Consider the following 20,472-nt stretch of genomic DNA (forward strand, 5'->3'; position numbering starts at 1 on the left):
TTGCAAAGAAATGTCTCCTTTAAAATTATATTAAAGATGAGGGAGCTTTCGAACTTAGATAATTTTATTCGAAATAATATTTGTAATTAATTAAACAATAATAATGTTACATATAATGAATTAAAACAAATAATCATGCTTAATAAAAATAAAATATTCTATTATCTTAAAATTTGTAAACTCTTTAGTCAACTTGGCTAATGACACGTGGCCGTGTCGCCAAGAAATAAGTTGATTTCAAGCATTCTACATTTACGTTATTAATTATATTATAATCAAATAAAAAATACTAACCTCTGTATTGTTCATTGTAGCTGGCCAGACAGGGAACAAAAAAAATAAACGACGATAGCACTTTTAAAAAATATGACTTGGCGGGAAACATCTTGACTCGAGCTGCGTTAACGTGAAAATGAGGTTCTTTATTTGAATCGATATAAAATTAATACGCTGGTTTTGCCAATAGAATGACAAATGTTTTTGATATACCCACGATTATTTTAATAACAATTCTAGCCCTATGACTATTGTTATTTTATGTTTTGAAATAGGGAGATGATTAATTCATGATGTATTTTTAGAATTCTTAAGTAATTTGTCATATTTAAAACGCGAGTCTACAAATTTCCATAATTTTGTTTTGTATTAAAATTATACGTTTTTTATCTATGATAGAGTAAAAATATTGGTGTTTCCCTATAAAAAAATAGTGCAAAGAAAATTTAACTTATTATTTTTAGAAATTTTATTATTTCTACCTATATAAAAATACAAACTAAATAATTATAAATCATCAATTTATATTATTTATCTAACAAGGTTCTATGAAATATGAATAATGGCCGAAGTTATACAAGAGTGTGACAATTATTTGCAAATGTAAGAATAGAACGTAAAATTAAGTTAAATAATATACAAGTGTTCATCTTTTAGAAAGCTTTATTAAAATTTGTGTTCATAAAAAGGTTATCTTTAGAGGTTCCAAGTTATTTTCAACTGCTCAATATATACTTTACTATTTCTTGTAGGCTTATTCATTAATTAACTGGTCAAGTAACGTTTAAATACTTATTTAGGTCGATAATTCGAGATTAAACCATGTTTATGTAATAATTTTTATCAGTATTTTTAGTATAAGCTCACATATGTACGAAGCGGTTTATCATGACAAAGCGGCTAAACCAATTTCGATGATTCTTAGAATGGAGACAGATAATTATTGCGAAAACGAAAGATTGAGAGAATGAAAATAGGCAAAACAGATATATGTACGGGTAATAAAAACATAAATAAGTGTACCATAATGTCACAGTCTTGCTTACCGCCGCCCAATTTATATGGCGGTAGTAAGATAAATGATTTTTAATATTGGCAACCGCACGGTGTAACGTGTTATTTTTGTAACTTGCAACACGGAGTAGTTGCTTCGATTTATAGTAGTTTATTACCCGACTGCGTCAGAAAGAGCGAAGCGGTTTTCGTGAGTATATAATTATGTATGTTTCTTTGGCACGCCCTAGAGTCTAAACGGCTTGTCGTATTTTTATGCGATCTCAATATATTCGTCTTAGCTTTGAGATTGACACTGAGTATATAAAAAAAAACTATATAATGATTTTTGACGCCAATTTTTTTTTTAATACCATTGTAGTAACGATAAAAAGATTTTTTAACGTTGATTACGACATCAGATTAAACATAAGGGAACGGCAGCTATGTGAAGACCCCAAGATTTTAAATCACTACATAGTATAAAACAAAGTCACTTTCTCTATCTGTCCATATGTCCCTATGTATGCTTAAGTGTTTAAAACTACGCAACGGATTATGACGGGTTTTCTTTTTAATAGATAGAACGAATAAAGAGGAAGGTCTTTATGGATAATAACATCTATTAAATTACTACGAATTTAACGCGTACGTAGCCGCAGACAAAAGCTAGTGTAAATATAAACGGGCGAAGCCGCGGGCGCCAAGCTAATTTCGCTAAATTCCTACTACTGTTATTTCTTTACGTTATAACATTTTCATCTACCGTCATTTTTAACTGACTTCAAAAAATGGGCAGGTAATTGTACTGTACTTTTATGTGTTTATTACCTCATACTGGGTGAACCGATATTAGATATGTTTTTTTTATTTGAATGCTGGTGCCTCCTGTGTGGCCCCATTTATGTTTGGTCTAGTTTTGACTATTTAAAGGATTAGTTTTTTGTTGAAAATATTAAAAATACCTATATGATTATGGAATATAAATTTACTTCCATCTTTTATATAATTTAACCACATCTTTAAATCCAAGGCCGACTGAATATAAAAAATATCTGAATATCTATTCTCACACAAAATTATTACTGAAATAGCATTTCGCGACTGCGAACAAAACTTAATATGTCATTCTCTCGCATCCTAGCTATCTCCAGACACAAAGTCATATCATAAAATCGTTCCGTTGCGTGACAGAAAGACAGACAAACAAACACACTTTCGCATGTATTATCGTCATAAACGGCCGATGTGTGTTCCCACTGCTGGGACACAGGCCTCCTATGAGGGTTCAGGCTCCATCCACCACGCTGGTCAAGTGCGGGCAGATGTCACATGTCACGTGTTTCACGATGTTCATATATTCAGACTAGCTCCCGCCCGCGGCTTCGCCTGCCTGATATCAGGGCATATACAAATGATTTTGTAACTGTCCATTCCTGTTTTATCCCAAGGGAGCATTTAATCGGGATAAAAAGTATCCTATCACCCAAGTCAGCTGATCCCCTGTCTGTATATCAAATTTCATATAAATCCATTCACTAGTTGCAGCGTGATTGACGGACGAACAAAAAACATCCAAACAACCAAACTTTTAAAATACTAGCTGCGCCCCGCGGTTTCACCCGCGTAAGTTCGTATCCCTTAGGAATATCGGGATAAAAAGTTGCCTTTATTTTAATCCAGTTGTCCAGCTGTCTACGTACCAAATTTCATTGCAATCGGTTCAGTAGTTTTTGCGTGAAAGAGCAACAAACACACACACATCCTTACAAACTTTCGCATTTATAATATTAATAGGATAGGATTAGTGTGATAGTGTAATTGTAAAAATCATTCAACATTCGCATATAATATTGGGATATATTTCTATCTCACTCTCTTTCTTCCCAATACGGAGATGCTAACCAAATTCTTAGCCAAGTGTACCCTAGAGGTCTTCATTAAGAGGCACCTCGAGATCTCACGTTTAATTACAAAAACCAAACCACTATGCGTTCGCGATATCGCGGACAGAGGCGGGGTGGAGACGCTGTTATTCGGATATTTATTTTGTAAAATATACAAGCTATAAAGGTATTATATTTTTTGATATATATTCTTGTTTTAGAGTGAAGTAAAGGGTTTATTAATACGAATCACTACTTAGTATAAAATAAGGTCGCTTTCTGCCGTCTGTGTGTCAGCATGCTTAGATCTTTAAAATAACGATAGCTTTTTGTTTTTTATTCAATAGATAGTGATTCAAGTTTAATAATGTGTTCGTTCGTTTCAGCCATGGGACGTCCACTGCTGGACAAATATAAATCCACTTTGTCTTAATTGATCGGGAATCATTTTGCTAGATAGATTTATGTTTATTTATTTTTTCCTTAATTTTCCAAAAGACTGCCTACGTGCCTTGTGCTGTAATGTATTTTGTCCTTAACCCAACGGTTGCCTGGTATAGATGGCTTTTAGCCATAAGGCCGCCATTTGTATACTAGTTTTAAGTTGCTTTTAAATGAATAAATAAATTGACAGATCCTATTCATGTAACATACAAATTCTTTAAAGGCAATTATGCTTTTATTTTCATTCATTCATTGGTATTAAACCATTTTTTTTAAGTCAGTTAATTACATTCACCTAAAAAGCGCCATCACCAACCCAATCCATTAGCCATTTGTTCATTCCGTAGACCTTAAACAAAAAAAAACCTTCAACACTTATGCGTGTTCTATTCATTCATTCATTCCCAAAAAATTAGCACCAACATTTCCCCGCCGCTCCACAGCACCCCTGTTCCACCCCGCCCACCTGTTACAAGCCCAACAGGTAGCAATATAAACCGACGCGTCCTCCGCGCGGCTCCACTCATCGCCACTACCGGGATACGAGTACCATCAGGTAAGTGTTTTTTTTTTTATATTTAACTAGCTTTTTGCTCCGGGTTCGCCCGAAGTATATAGTATATTTGAGTCAGTGAAATTGTAGCTGTAATGGTAAAAAAACTTTTGAAATCGATCCAATAGTTTTTGTGTAAACGTCACAAACATAAAAAATTCAACAGTTTCCTCTTTATAATGTTATCGTAAATCTGTGTTAAAATAATATATAAGAACAAATCATGTATTTTATATATATTTTTTATATTTTATTGCTCTAAAACTTAGCAAAGTTAATATTAATTAAATCAAATGGCGGTCTTATCGCTATACAGCGATTTCTTCCAAACAACAATCAACCTTTTTTTGTAAAAAAATATATTAACAATATGTTCAACACAGCGAAATGACGTTTTATTTTTGCAACAAAATTATAGAAATTGCGATTCTAGTGAAAAAATCAATGTTTTAAATATAAGTACGTGTAAAGCAATAGAATTTTAAATTTTATTAAAAAAGGGACTTATTAATAAGTATTACATTTAAACAAAGTGCAATTTATTTAATTATAATATTTAGGCACAGAGCATAAAAAATGGTCTCTAATTGTCACAAGAAGTTATGACACATAAAATCGAGTAAATGGCAATTGAAAAGTGATAATTTAAATATATTAAATGCATACGCTGGAATTACGATATTCAGAAAAAAGGTACCTAGCGCCACGTTGATTTTGAAAAAATAAATTCAAAAACAACGAAAACATTAAAAATAGTTAATTATGTTTTTTTTTATTAAGAAACAATAATTCCTTGTAGGGGATTATCTTTAATCTTCTAAATCGATTTTCAGCATTACCACAGATAACACAATACTTAATTAATGATTAAAATATGTTTTTATATTAATTCCCGGTCTAGCCGGGCAGAGACGAGCGCTTAGTTTTTCATAAATCGAAACATAATACTAAAAAAAATCCATAAAACCACTTCCGTTATATCGCAGTACATACTCGGGAAAAGGTACGCCCATAAATCTAGTCTATGCATCGGAGCTCAGCTTATCCTATCCTTTAATTAAGGGCCTAACGGCCTGAATGATGTTTCAGTCATTCAATCAAACAGCGAGGCAAACGATTTGAATCAATAACCTATGATAACTTACTAGCTGCGCCCCGCGGTTTCACCCGCGTAAGTTCGTATCCCGCAGGAATATCTGGATAAAATGTTGCCTTTGTGTTATTCCAGTTGTCCAGCTATCTACGTACAAAATTTCATTGCAATCGGTTCAGTGGTTTTTGCGTGAAAGAGCAACAAATACACCCACATCCTTATAAACATTTGCATTTATAATATTAGTAGGATTCTGTCTTGCATTTAATAATTGCGTTCTCTAATCTCCATACAAAATTCGGGTAAAACTAACAAAAATATACATGAATTAAATTCCTTATAACGTTACGTAGTTCGGGTCAACATCTAACTTAATAAGCAAATTAAGTTATAACTCGTACTAAGCACGAAAGTTTAAAAAACTTAAAAGAATAAATATTAATTCAGCATAACTTAAAATTTTACCATACCTACTTTCCTAGACTGTGGCTAAGTATTTTGTGCAGCGATCTAGATAAATAAACATTTTATTTATTACTAGGTTGCCACCCGCGGCTTCACCCACGTAGTTATTGGAAAATATAGATAGTCCTCGCGTTTTTAAGATTCTTTTCTTATTTGAAAGCTGGTGCTGTAGATCCGACAATTTGAAGGCGATATTGTTTTAAATAATCCTAGTTCTTCCTAATTTCCATTTTTGGATCTCAAACTATCTCTCATCCAAGTTGAGAAAGAGAAATACAAGTCTTGTGAATAGCGCGTTCAAACAAACAAACCATCAGCTTTATATTTCATTTTGTTAGAAAATAAATTTAAATACTTTCTGATTACATGAAATATTGATAAAGGGGAAAACCGAATACCCTAAAGTCTCTTTAACCGACGTTGTTAGAATGCAAGAGGTTCTATTGTAATCCTTATCCTATCCTATCCTATCCTACTATCCTACTAATATTATAAAAGCGAAAGTTTGTAAGGATGTGTGTGTGTGTGTGTGTTTGTTGCTCTTTCACACAAAGACTACTGAACCGATTGCAATGAAATTTGGTACGTAGACAGCTGGACAACTGGAATAACATATAGGCAACTTTTTATCCGGATATTCCTACGTGATACGGACTTACGCGGGTGAAACCGCGGAGCGCAGCTAGTCCTACTATATTATTTAAATGCGAAAGTTTGTAAGGATGTTTGTCCGTCAATCACGCTGAAACTACTATGCGGATTTTGTTGAAATTTTGTATACAGACAGGGTATGATCTGATTTGGGACATAGGATACGTTTTATACCAATTAAATGAGATAAACCGGACGGAACCGGGACGAGCGGCTAGTTCAAAAATATTGTTTGATACTGAATAGTTTTTCAACCAATTGACGTGATTTTTTTTCTGGTTTGATAGGAAATTGTTTTAATTTGATCACATTTTAGAATCAGGAGTGGCAGCTCCCCACAAGGGCGTCGTTGATGTTTTTTGTAGAATTGAATTATGTTTTGATATGTTTGCATATATTTCTAAAGTTTCCTTCGTTTGGGAACGTTGGTTAATACATACATAAATGAAGTATACATTAGATAGATAGATAGACAGAAGAATAGATAGATAGATAGATTTTAAATTTTTATATAAAATTTCATTTAACCTTTTCAATTAATGTAACACACTATCTTGTTATATTAATAATTCTTTAATTTTTTATCACACTTGACTTAAAATTTTAATGTTGTAATTTCCTGTAATTAAAGGTACAGAAAACCATGGATACTTAGCAAGATTTTCAAAAATGTTAGCTGTATTCTTAGTTAGAAAATCTTTATTAATAAATAAATAAATAGAAAGATAAATAGATAAAAACGTTTTTTACAAAAACGTTAAAACAATAAAATCAAACAAATAAACATACAGATTAAGTTTAATGAGCTATGTCACGAATGACACACTCTAGTTAATTCGAAGCATCGCAACTTAAGTCTTTTACATTGATTTATGTTCATTAATTGGTGGAGTTATCACCAATTATGTTTAAGGTCCGTGTTGCCAGATAATGCTTGCTATAAATCCATTCACGGATTTACTCCACTGCGTTAGTTACATTGGCAATAAAACAATCGAAATATAATTCAATTGTTTATTACATTTGGACGTAACGAAAAAGATAGAAAAACAAATTAAGTCCTACTATTGTCCGAAATAGTTATTTAAAGAACAAACCGCATAATAACCTTTTATAAACACGTTTCATACAAAAATACACGAGAAAAATCTAAATAAAACATTGAGATAGATACGATTGACTCAAATAATCAATTTCATACTCTTTGTGGGCACATAATGGTCATTGTGGAAGCAACATCAGCATTTAATCAAATTTAGCTTTTATTTCTTTGACAGTTCGGTTTAAGTGGGAGTCGCATTGTCGTCTCATAATAAATACACTTTCTTCAAGCATTGTTCAGTATTCTCCGTTTGGGATCCGATGTGAAATATTATTATTTAATTTCATTAAGAGTTTTCAAAATCGCTCACTTTGATAGTGCTTTGATCCTAAAATAACTTTAGTTTGATTGGATACGTTTATTATTAGATCGGTTTAAAAATAAAGCATCTGGAACTGTTTTTTGTTGTTGTATTGGTAGACCAAAGATGTCTCTTATTCTATACTAGCTTTTCGCCCGCGGCTTCGCCCGCGTAGAATTCGCTTATATCGCGCGACATGGTAAGGAGTATTTTCTTCGCATCAAAAAGTATGGTTTGTTCTTTCCCACGTTAAGCTCCATTTTCATACCAAGTTTCATCAAAATCGGTTTGACAATAAAGAACTTTCATACAAACTTTCATCCCCTCTTTCAACCCTTTCTACCCTTTTTTCGCGATAAAAAGTATCCTATGTCCTTTCCCAAGTTCATTTCTATCTTCATATCAAATTTTGTCAAAATCGGTTCAGTGGTTTAGGCGTGAAAGCGTAACAGACAGACAGACAGACAGAGTTACTTTCGCATTTATAATATTAGTAGGGATTAGTAGGGATTTATAAGTTTGGACTTTAACCTAAGCAAATGTCACTAAGCAAAAAAATTTAAGATTTCTTCAGATCGCTAAATGCCTGAAAGGATTTTAACAATAAAATACAATTTCATAAAAATAAACCTTCAGTCATATAAATCGGATGTTTCATTCATAAGCTGGATATAATATCAATGAAAAGCTTCGTTATGACACAAGAAACAGAAATAGAATTTAAATGCCTGATTTCCACCGTTCCAAAGTAAAAAAAAAATAATTCATAATATGTCAACGCTTTTACGATAGAATTCCTCTTAATATTAAAACAAGGTAGGGCTAAATTTAAAACCTATAATAAAAATGTTGAGAGAATATGCTATATGCATTAATAAATAAAAAAAAAATACATGGACAATGGAAATTTCATGGTATTTTTTGAAAATTAAAATGAAATATTCTTCATAATTTCATTCATTCCAAAATATGTTTTATACACTTTTTTAAGGGAGACGGCTCATATCGACGGCCCGGGGAAAGGCCATGGGTTATGTAGGACTTCCACTGCCTAGGGAGGTACTGGACCTACTGATAAACTCCACTGTGTCGTGGGAACTCAAATGAAATCATCCACTACATGTTTCATACCCTACCGCACCTACAATTGACGCTTCAAACCTCTATTACTCCAGCCACCGCTGCTTTCGACTCGTACCTGATTTACTATATTAATAATAATAAATGATATTTTTACAATTTAATTAAGGGGCTCTGACCCTCTTGCCAGGTATAACCTGTGTTAAGAGAGCCAGTCCCTTCCCTGCTCTTAAAAATCTTAAAAATCTTTACTCATAAGTTCTTTTCTTTCTTGGTAGTCAGAGAGGTAAGTCGACTGTATTTTGACTTTGTTACCTTAGAACTTTTGATTGGGTGAGCCAATTTTGATAATGAACCGTGCCTTGTATTTTAGTCATTTAATCTAGTCTAGTTCTAGCAATGATATTTTAGTCATTTATTCTACTTCTAGCAATTTGGAGGCCGTTCGTATTCTGTTTAAAATATTTTATGTCAATGTTTAAACATAATTAAATTGCATTATATTCGCAAGTCAAGCACATTCTCCCAAACAACAATATTTGACAGTTAATCCACGAAACTAATGAAAATGCTGTTGAAAATGTTAGTTCATCGGAAGAAGATTTGGAAAGTTTTCGTGGGAAAACTATAATAACATTGATCTGATATTTCTTAGAATAATTCAAGAAATATCGGTAATATTTTTATTAATTAGTATCGCAACCCAGGTGGAACTTTACGTCGATATTTTAAGAAAATAAACAAAAATACTCAACAGGTTAAAAGAACTTATATCGAAATAATAACAATTAAACTACAGATAAACTGCGCAAAGAAATTATAAACTTTAAAACTACTGTCACGTTTCTCGTTATGTGTTGCCATGCGTGAAAACAATATCCGACGCGAACTGAATTCCCGCCTTTGAGTTGGCAACACTATTTAACATGCAAAATGCGCGCGAACTCGAATTTTACAAAATTCACACACCATAGAATGATTTCGTAATTAATATATTCAAATTACATTTATTACAACGTTGTTTTATACATATTTTTAATGTCAAATAAAATAAAATCGGTCAAGCGTGAATCAGACTTGCATCATTAACGGTTCCGTATAAATAAGCTAAAGAGTCACCCATCCAGATGATGATCGTTCCAATCGAAATTAACGAGGATTGGTTTTTACTTTCTGGGGCTAAGCAACGGATGGATGACCAATTTTCTCTTCTTTTTTCTTTTCGACAACATGTATTTTATTTTTTTTATTGCAATTATATTATATAATATATTTTTATTGCAATTATATTATATAATTATATAGTATATTTTTTATTGCATATATATGGCATTGACAATAATCTTTTTACGCACAAAACCGAGATCTCTCATCTAGCGTTCCTTAATCGCAGACAATTTACCTTAATAATGTGATATTTTTCCATGAAATACCATGTTTGTCTATGATTATTTAAATTTTAATCCATTGGGACTGTCCCGTATTGAGGTCCATTCAGTAATTAAGCATATAATAAAATAATCTTTTGTACTGTTTTAAATTGAAATTATATATACGATCAACATTTATTTTTTAAACTTACACCCACGATTGCTTCTTGTTTTCCTTTCTTTTTTATTAAGTTAATTTGTTAGCAAAAACTTAATTACAATCAAATTTAATTTTTAGTTATATAGCATTGAAATTTTTTTTGTAAATGAGAAATTTCGATAGAATAGAAAAGATTTGATTGCGAGGCGGGATTTGACGTCTTCTTGCGATACCACCATACACATAGCAACCATTGCTACGGTATATATTTTTTCTATTCTTTCAAAATTTCTCATTTATTTCAATCAGTCAAATAAGCAGGCAAACAGACAAAAAATGCATGTAGGTTCTTAAGCTTATATATACTGTAGAACTATAATTTTTTATCTAATAGTAAAAAAAAAAAATATTTACAGAAGTAGTCTTACTAATACGAAGCGTCACACACCTCCGCGTTTTTTGAAATCGCTTAAAATAAGCAAATATTAACCTAACAGCTATCATAAAACCGAGTTCATAGTACTCGAATAAAAGTCTATTTTTGGATATATTAACAGGCAGACACTGCGTTTTCATTTCAATTTTATATATAGCATAATACTGACAATGTGCAACTGGTTTCCCGTTTCCATAAAAGAAAGCACGAGCCATTGATATTCTTTAACAATGAAGCAATCGCTACATTTTGATTACATACTATACTTTACAGTATGCTTATAGCGCACCTACGCTTTGTGGGGCGTCAAATCGGCTAGGGATGTGCCGATTGATTTTTATCGATATACTAGAGATTAAATTGAATTTTATGTCATAGCGGGCAACTGGCTGGTAGTTCGCCTGATGGTAAGCGATCAACACTGCCCATGAATATTCGCAGAGGTAGTGCCTCTGAGAATGCCCTGTCCGCTTTATGGGTAAGGAAGGGATTGACGAATGGAAAGAAGGAATGGACTTAGGCGAGGAAAAGAAAACAGGCCTCCGATTGTTATTCTAATATATTAGTGATGGCTAACATTTTTCGTGTAGTGTCAATGATTTATGTGGAACGTGAAGGACTAGTTTAATTATGAATAAGTAAAAGAGACTCAATATTAATTGCAATCTACAAATAACATATAAGTGAAGTCCCGTGTCCCCTAGTGGAGTATGGGGCAGATGATGTACATCCGTTTCACTGATCGATTTTTCTTTAGGGACAAGTAGGTGATCAGCCTTCTGTGTCCTGCCAGACCGAGACATTTTTTTTTTGTGCGTACCCACCGGGAATTGAACCCAGGACCCCCTCGGTTCTACGCTCACGCGTTAACCACTGTACCAAGGAGGCGGTCACAAATAACATATGAATAATACAAAATAACAAAAAACATTTATTGTCCACAACATAAAAAATACATATAGGTAAAATAACATACACAATACACATTAAAAGTAAAAATACATATACGAAAAATGAATATTTAAAAGAAATTGAAGTTTACTGGGAATTTTCTGTTGACACAAGGGACCAACTCAGTATACCTATGGCGCGAATTATAAAAAGTAACCATACGCACCGGTGACTTTCAGTGGCCCCAGATGACATTAGGAGTAGACAATTGGAATTTATATTTTTTTATCTCCTAAACCAATACTGTTAAAACTTTTATATAACAATTTAACATAATTAAGCCTTGGATTACCTTTTGTTCCGACTGCCTGAAAGAGATCACTGCTATGAGATAGTGCCGTCTTATAAACTATACTGTGTAAAAAGGTTATTTATTGCTGTTGTAACAGGTATTTTAATATACATAAACTAATCTCATTTATTTATATTAAATATTGTTGTGTCTATATTAAAAAACCCACTTCTACAAGTCGTTTCGAAAGTCTAAACAACGCTGATTCAAAATTGCTTGTCTTGTTAAACCGTCGATTATAGATAAACACAACACTAGAACGGTAAACTGTTCATAACAACGACGATTTATAGGGAAGGGGAGCATCCGTTTATCGTTGAAAAATAAAACATTATCTTCTAGCCCCGTCGAAGGATAACATAATGTAATTTAACAATTTTCTCTTTATTATTCTACAGTTTACCGGTTTTTTCTATGTTATCTGTGACTGTATTTTTTTAATTGTACATTTAATTGTATTGTAATTTGTTTAAATATTCGATTTTTTGTAATCGAATATTTAAACAAATTACACGCACGATTTGAAAACGTATTTTTATTAATTATGGGATGGGATAAGGGGATGAAGAAATAATTAATAGGGAAGGGTGATAAAATTTGTGAAAGTTTATAAAATTGTATTTACGTAAGTTACGCTTTTACGCGAACAACTGAACGGATTTTAATGATACTTGTCAGTGATGTAGCATATATAATAACTCATAAAGAAACTAAGCTATAGAAATACATTCTCCTGGCTTCACCCGTGGATCAATCCGCGCGTCACAGCTTGTTAATTATAAGAGTACTCAAACAGACCTACATTAAAATGTCCAAGTTGAAATTATAAAATAAATCAACAGATCGGCTCGTTTGACACACTGCATTGTTTGCAGAGCCCTCCATGCACTATCAATTTAGTAAAACTGAAGCTATTTATAACGGTTATTAGTTAATGCATTTTGAGTGGATGCGGTCTTTTATGGACAACTATTGACAGGCGCTTAATGTGGTGAAAGCGTTATATTACATCATTTCTAAACAGTTATTAATTAACTAGCTGCGCGCCGCGGTTTCACCCGCGTAAGTCCGTATCCCGTAGGAATATCGGGATGAAAAGTTCCCTATATGTTATTTCAGTTGTCCAGCTGTCTACGTAGCAAATTTCATTGCAATCGGTTCAATAGTTTTTGGGTGAAAGAGTAACAAACACATAGATATTCTTACAAACTTCTTTTTAATATTAGTAGTATATTTATATATTAGTAGGAAAGGAATAGGAAATATAATATTAGTAGGATAGGATAGAATAACAGTCTTTCTGGTACCTGAGTCTTGTGAGAAAGTAGAAATTAAAGCTGTTGATTGCATAAAGGTACTTAGAGGAAAAGAAAATCCGGTATTACAAACGGATAGTTCGAAATTTTATTCTGTGAGGGTTTCATTTAGCCAGAATTACATTTGATCTTAAATAACACTATATTCATTTCATTATGTCACTTTGGCAACAACTGCGCATGGTAAATACAAAGTTAAATAATTGTGTGTTTGTTTGAACTAACCTAAGGAACTACTACACCGATTTAAAAAGTTATATCGATATCTTAAGGCTAAAAGCAGCGTTCTTAGCCGCTTAATCTCCTTATTCATTTCCATTTATTATTTGTTACTATAGCAGCAACGGAAATCTTTGGAAATGTCAACTGTCTTACTGTATCTGTTCATGATGATGGGGACAGACGGATGGACGGAGGGACAGAGGGACAGACGGACAGACAGACCACGAAGTCTTAGTAATAGGGTTAATTAGATGAACTCTTTGCATTGTCTCTCTGTGCCTTTAATATTCGGTACACTCGTGACTTTTCTGCATATATTTTTCAAGCATAGTTAAAAATAATACTCTACGAATAATTGAAAACCGTTTAAAAAACATATATTGGTACATTTCTTTGGGAACGAAGGAAGTGTGGACCTTCCGTTGTTTTGGCAAGATATTTCAGCTGTTCTCTTAAGCATAGTGGGTGATATTTATCATAAAAACAACACATTCTCTCTCTCTCTCTCTCTCTCCTTATCTTCAGTCTTTCTCCGTCCACTGTTGGATATAGGCGTCTCCTAAGATAGACGTCTCTTAAGACCAAAGCAACACATAATCAAATAATATAACATTAGCACATTAAATAATAATTTTAAACAAAATACAAAACCATCCAAAACGTCACAATTAGTCCAAATTTAAATAAGACCTCGTACCAGCTGTCATATATAAATGTATCTCAAAAATCGGTTCACCCAGTAAAAACTTATGAAATAAGAAACACAAAAATACATTCGAATTGATAGAAAATCCCTTCCTTTTTTGTAGTCAGTTGAATAGAAACTACTAGAATGAATAAACAAAGCACATGTCATATAAACACTTTTATAATAAGTTTCCAGGTAAACCCACGCGCAAAAGCTAGTTAATTAAAATGCGTATAAAGAGAACTCTCGTAATTAAGATTAAGCCGCGTTAACTGGCTGTTAAAACTTAACCATGCTCTAGATAGGGGCGTTTGTTTATCAAACGGACTTCAAAGATAACTTAGAATTTATAAATGTCGTCATAATATTTCTAACGTCTTTAATTTTGAACTATGATTTGCAAGGGTTTTGGTTACTAGCTGATGCACGTGGATTTGCCTGGATTTAGTAGGATATAAAAGTAGTAAAACGAGGCGGGATTCGAACCCGCGTGAATTCACGGGTGGCCGAGAGGCTAGGCAAAAAACGCGGGTTCGAATCCCGCCTCGTGATCATTTTTTTTCTATTCTTTCCAAATTTCTCATTTATAAAAAGCATTTCAATGCTATAAAATTAGATATTAAAGGATATAAAAGTGTTTGTGGGTAGTGAGCGGCTAGTGAACAAGTATCATTGGTTGTCTCTGCTATAAAAATGTTATTTTTTTTATTTTCTAAATTAACGCAGTAGGTGGTCTTATAAGTAGTCACTAAGTCTCCCGTTGGCGAAGGTGATAGATTATGTTCAAAAGTTAATCTACAATTATTATAAAGAGGAAACTTTTGTATGTTTGTGACGTTTTCACGCAAAAACCACTGGAGCGGTTTCAAAAATTCTCTAAATTTCACCACTAAAAAGCTGCAATTTTTTCTGCAAGCTGCAAAACTTTCACTGAGTGACATAGGCCTAATATAATAAACGTACCACGGGCAAGCCGGGGCGAACAGCTAGTGTGAAAAAGAAGACCTGAATTTAAAAATAAAATGGATGCCCGCGAGATTGTAATCTGTGAATAAATTGTGATACATACGCAATACATTATTTTTGGTCAATTAAAATCTATCGATATGAAATCTTTCAATTGTTAAATGGGCATTCGATATGATGGGTTAGTTAAGATTCCGGATATTTATAAACAACACAGAACTACTGCTTACTTGCCTGGAAGAGATTGCTCTTGAGCAACAAGGCCGCCTTTTAGTCCATATGTGCCGGCATGGTCTTTTTTATAATGACAATTTATTGTTTTACTTTCGGTGATACGTACTATAAAGAATAAATAAATAAATATATATACTACTGTTGACTAGTCCCGCGATGGGAGGCTGTATCGATACCCAACCTCGCAAATGACCTAACAACGTTTGGGACAAATAAATTCTTGGAATAATACATGACACCGTATTCTCAAGTGTATGTAAGTAATGACACGAACATTGCACGTCACATAAAATAAGATTCAACAACGTAAATGACATTGAAAAAGGTTTGCTAATCAAGATCAATAAATATATCACAGGCAAATCCTTGTGTCATAGATTTCGGATTATCTGAGGAATGCCGAGCCAAATGGATTTATTTTTTATGTTGACTTCTACATAGTCTCAGTAACAGCTGGTTAGTTTTATTAATGTTGTGGAAAAGTTGAGTCTAAAATATAAAATAGGATTTAGTGGAACAAATCTTTATCCAGATATAGCCTTCGCAATTTCATATTTTGTAAAACATTACAACTTTCTAAATTTAATTAGAATTTGTCAGCCATCCTACTTACTACCTTGCCGACGTTTGCTTAACTTCGTTTTTTTATCATTGGCTGTTATTGTTAGTACCATATAATTATAGAAATAAGGTAAATTTGAATATTTTAGCTCTCTATCTATAAAGGTTCGTGAAAGGCTAGAGGCCTGAGCCTGATGATAGACAGGACGGACATACAGACAGACGCTGTCCGTCTTCTTCCATCCGTCCGTTATCTTAGTGATAGGTCACTGTTAATTTTATTTCTCATAATATGTTTTTTCATATATTTCCTACATACAATGCTATCTCAACTTAGGAATATATTAATAAAATTTTCGATAAAGATATAAGAATGCCGATACCATCGAGAACCGATTATGTAATTAAAACCCTATTCAGAACTTTTGTATCTTTTTTTTGAGGTCGTGTTATTTAGATAGCTAATCAGCGGGATTTTGGAAGCTTATGCAACAAATACTTATATGAAAATATATTACGAACTGTATGTTCCGGCAGTGGGAGAAGTCATAACTTCTAACGGCGCCCTGTGATAGACATATTCATAATATATTTCGTTTAACAAATTATATTTATTATTTACTATTTTTTTTAGCCTTATTTCTATCCAATAAGATAAAGGAATATAAAGAGATATATCTGTGAACGAAATCCATCTTTGTATCATATTTCATGAAAGGTACATGTTATCTATTGCTCTATGTATTTTGGCGCCCCTTACGCTCTGGTGCCTCGTGCTACCTCTCCACACAATCGACCATTCTATCCGTTTGCATTTTTCCTTTTAATACCTACGAAACACTACGATATGAACCAATACCGATGTTAATATTTTATTTGATAATACCAAAAGCCAGAAAATGCTATAAGTTAGCGAGTCTATCTATATATATAAAATTCTCGTGTCACAGTTTTCGTTGCCATACTCCTCCGAAACGGCTTGACCGATTCCTCTGAAATTTGGTAAGCATATTGGGTAGGTCTGAGAATCGGCCAACATCTATTTTTTATCCCGATATTCCTACGGGATGCGGACTTACGCGGGTGAAACCGCGGGGCGCAGCTAGTAAATTATATAATTTCAACGTTAACACTACATAGTTACTTTCATTGTGGTAACCGACAAATGTGCTCATAACATTTCGCGCGATCATCTTAGTAACGTCAGTTCAGAAGGTTTTTGCTTATCAACCACGCAGATATATTTACCTATTTGTTTCTTAAACATTTAAAAGGATGATTAATTATCATTCATATCCATTTATTTTATAAGTAATTCGTGTTAACTTAAAGAAAACCTCTGTAGCGTAAGCACTGTTTTTATGTAGTAATGAATTATTGTATAACAACCTGTTGAACAAATAAAGTCATTTCATTTTTCAATTTTAGCCATGCGGAGCGTTGTCGTCATTTTGTTGCTGTCCGCCATCTTGTGCGCAACGGTCGCGCAGTACCCGCGCCCACGACGCCCGGAGCGATTCGACACCGCAGAACAGATATCCAACTATTTGAAGGAATTACAGGAATACTACTCTGTACACGGGCGCGGACGGTGAGTGTCCTTTTCTAACTTTGACGTATACGTCACAACGCTATAGCGTGGAATCGAAAGAGATGGATATAATTTTCCACTTGCGTACACCAGGTACACTTTGTCACTAATAAATTGGTAAGTCCAAAAAATTGACTGGTTTTTGATTCAAGTAACTTTCCCTTAATCTGGCAACATAGAGCGTTTCCTTTAATTTAACTTGTTTAATATCTTGCCATTATTATAATGAACTAATGAACTTCTCAGCTTTATAGAGTCATAAGGAAACAACTCTTTTATATCATGGATTACCAGACTCATGTACCAATTTTACTAACTTATATGACTACCTAACTACACCTAACCTACAAAAAATGAATAAAATGATAAAATAACAATTTTATTTTTCAGATATGGCAAACGACAAATGCACATAGCCGATGCATCTGTTATCTTCAAAGAGATGCCGTTTTTCGACCACAACGCAAATGAAGACGTACTATTTAAAAATTTCCCCTATAATAATTAATATCATCTAAATAAACATAATTGGACAACAGGCTTGATAAAGCGCGTGTTTGAATCTAGTTGTTACACGTTAGCAATTAATTAAATTTTATTCCTACTAATTGTAGACCTTTTGTTAACATTTTGATATTGTTTATCTGAATTATGGCAACATCAGACGTTTTTTCCGCGTAATTTTTGACAGTTGACATAGCAGAAATAATGACAATGAATTTGATTATTATTAGTGATGTATTTTACAATGTTACCATAAACATGCCATGATTTCGTAGTATTTATTTACAGTGTTAATTAGGGCCTTGATCTAGTCAATTCGATGTCCGTCTTCTGTCTAGTCAATTATTTGTTGCGAACAATAAAATAATTTTCAGGCTGGGTGGAAATTATTTTAGCATTATGTGTCATCTGTAATATTATAACCTATAACATGTAATTATCAGGTGAAATAAAATATTTTAAAATGCTGTTGTTGTTGTTTTATTCGGTTACAATGTGTGGTTTCGATGAATTTCCTAAATTCCAGTTGTGAATTCCCTTGTCTCCTTATACTGATCGATTTTCTTTATAGACAGTTGGTGATCAGCTGTCTATGTCCTGCCAGACCGAGACATTTTTGTTGACAACCTCCTTTTTTAGTCGTTTGCAAAATGAGAAAAAACGTATAATTACATAATTTTAATATGAAAAGAGCATCTACATCAATAAAACCAGAACTTCATTTATTTCAAATTGATCACTGATCCATACATCGCATTTACAAGCAAATAAAACACAAGAAATTACAAACTATTTTATTATACTAAGGACATTTCCTCTCCAATTGCCCCTTCCCCCCCTCGTCGTATTCCTGCGAAGAGATCCACATCTGCTGGAAAGAGCCGATCGATGCCAAAATCGATCCACCTGAAGGAAAATACCATTTGTAAAACATTTAATATAATTACACTATCACACTTATACCATAAATGTGAAAGTTTGTTTGTTCGACAATCACGCTGCAAATACTAAACGGATTTTGATGAAATTTTGTATACAGACAGAGCATGAGGTGACTTTGGTGATAGAATACCTTTTATCCTCAATAAATGCTCCCTTGGGATAAAAAGGAATTTTGATATCCGGGCAGAGCTAAGACGAGCGTCTATTTATTAATATATTGTATCAATATTTTTAACAAATAACTGCACCTTATTCAAATTGCCAGAACTAGACCAGATTTAAATGGGGGAGGCACCATCTTTCAGATAAAAAAAAATCAAATCACCCAGTAGTCGAGGTAACTAACAAGAAAATACAGTCGAATTGATAACCATCCCCTTTCTTTTGAAGTCGGTTGAAAAGAACTTGACCTTAACAGAGACTAGACTAGTGTTATTGAAAACATCTATATATATATATATATATGCTGTATTATTTTTTATGTAATACGATGAAAGAGATTGAGCCTCACAACACATGGGATCCTAGTGTGGAGTTGAATGCAACATATGTATCCATATTAGGTAAAAATTGTTGAAAGAAATATATATATTTTTTTATAAGAGCATCATTGGTTCGCGTCAGTGGCGTAGCTAGGGGGACAAGGACCCTGGTGCATAGGGAAAGACTCGGGCCCTCCTCCCCTCTTTCCGCCTTCCTCCCATCAATTCAAATCTGAGGTTAGAGGGCCCCCTGAGGTCCGGGGCCCTGGTGCAGTGCACTACCACTCACCGATCCAGGCGGCGAAGCGGCGCTCGGCGGGCTGCGGCGCGGCGTGCGTCTTGAGGCGGTGCGAGGAGGGCGCGCGCGCGGCCAGCTCCCGCGCCAGCCGCTCCAGCCAGCCCGCCTGCGCCGCCGCGCCGCCGCACGCCACCACGCCGCCCCACAGCGCCGGCCGCGCGTCCGCGTCGCACGCGCCGCACGCCGCGCACACTGCGCCGCCAACACGCACACACGCACGCACGCACACACGCGACAACATACATATATAACTTATTATTATACACATTATTCATTATAATATAATTTTTTTTTTAAGTTTCCTTCCATGTACAATCTTGTTGAAGAGTTAAATAAAATAAATAAACTTGTGCTTGTGACGTAACCAAATAGTTGGCCCGCGCCACATACGACTTACATATGTGTTGCGATCAATTAGTTGGCCCGCGTCACACAACTTATGTATGTGACGTAGCCAAATAGTTGGCCCGCGCCACATACAACTTACATATGTGTTGCGATCAATCAGTTGGCCCGCGCCACACAACTTATAAAGTGACGTAACCAAATAGTTGGCCCGCGCCACAAACGACTTACATAAGTGTCCAAACAATTAGTTGGCCCGCGCTACACACC

General features: G+C 33.9%; 2 protein-coding genes across 2 annotated transcripts in view; one reads left to right on the top strand and one right to left on the bottom strand.

Annotated features, from left to right (window-relative positions):
- The first annotated feature begins 4,119 nt into the window (after positions 1–4,119).
- Positions 4,120–18,534, top strand: LOC119836465 (pro-neuropeptide Y-like). Its single transcript, XM_038361793.1, has 3 exons — positions 4,120–4,155; positions 17,469–17,631; positions 18,022–18,534. Exons 2-3 carry the CDS (start codon positions 17,471–17,473, stop codon positions 18,137–18,139), a joined length of 279 nt encoding a protein of 92 aa, XP_038217721.1. The 5' UTR covers positions 4,120–4,155; positions 17,469–17,470; the 3' UTR covers positions 18,140–18,534.
- A 298-nt stretch (positions 18,535–18,832) lies between these two features.
- The window catches only part of LOC119836531 (actin-like protein 6A), an 8,682-nt gene continuing 7,042 nt past the window's right edge, over positions 18,833–20,472 (bottom strand). The window contains exons 7-8 of the mRNA XM_038361906.1: positions 19,849–20,049; positions 18,833–19,041 (exon numbers count right to left, since the gene is read on the bottom strand). Coding sequence (XP_038217834.1) covers positions 18,938–19,041; positions 19,849–20,049 — 305 coding nt within the window. The 3' untranslated portion in view covers positions 18,833–18,937. The remainder of the gene's footprint in view (positions 19,042–19,848; positions 20,050–20,472) is intronic.

This window comes from Zerene cesonia, chromosome 24 (genome assembly GCF_012273895.1).
Source record: "Zerene cesonia ecotype Mississippi chromosome 24, Zerene_cesonia_1.1, whole genome shotgun sequence".
Lineage (NCBI taxonomy): Eukaryota > Metazoa > Arthropoda > Insecta > Lepidoptera > Pieridae > Zerene > Zerene cesonia.

Excerpts from the sequence above, each read along its gene's own strand:
- LOC119836465 (XM_038361793.1), top strand. The coding sequence starts at position 17,471 with ATGCGGAGCGTTGTCGTCATTTTGTTGCTGTCCGCCATCTTGTGCGCA. Across the intron at positions 17,632-18,021 it reads TCTGTACACGGGCGCGGACG|ATATGGCAAACGACAAATGC; the intron begins GTGAGTGTCCTT and ends TTTATTTTTCAG.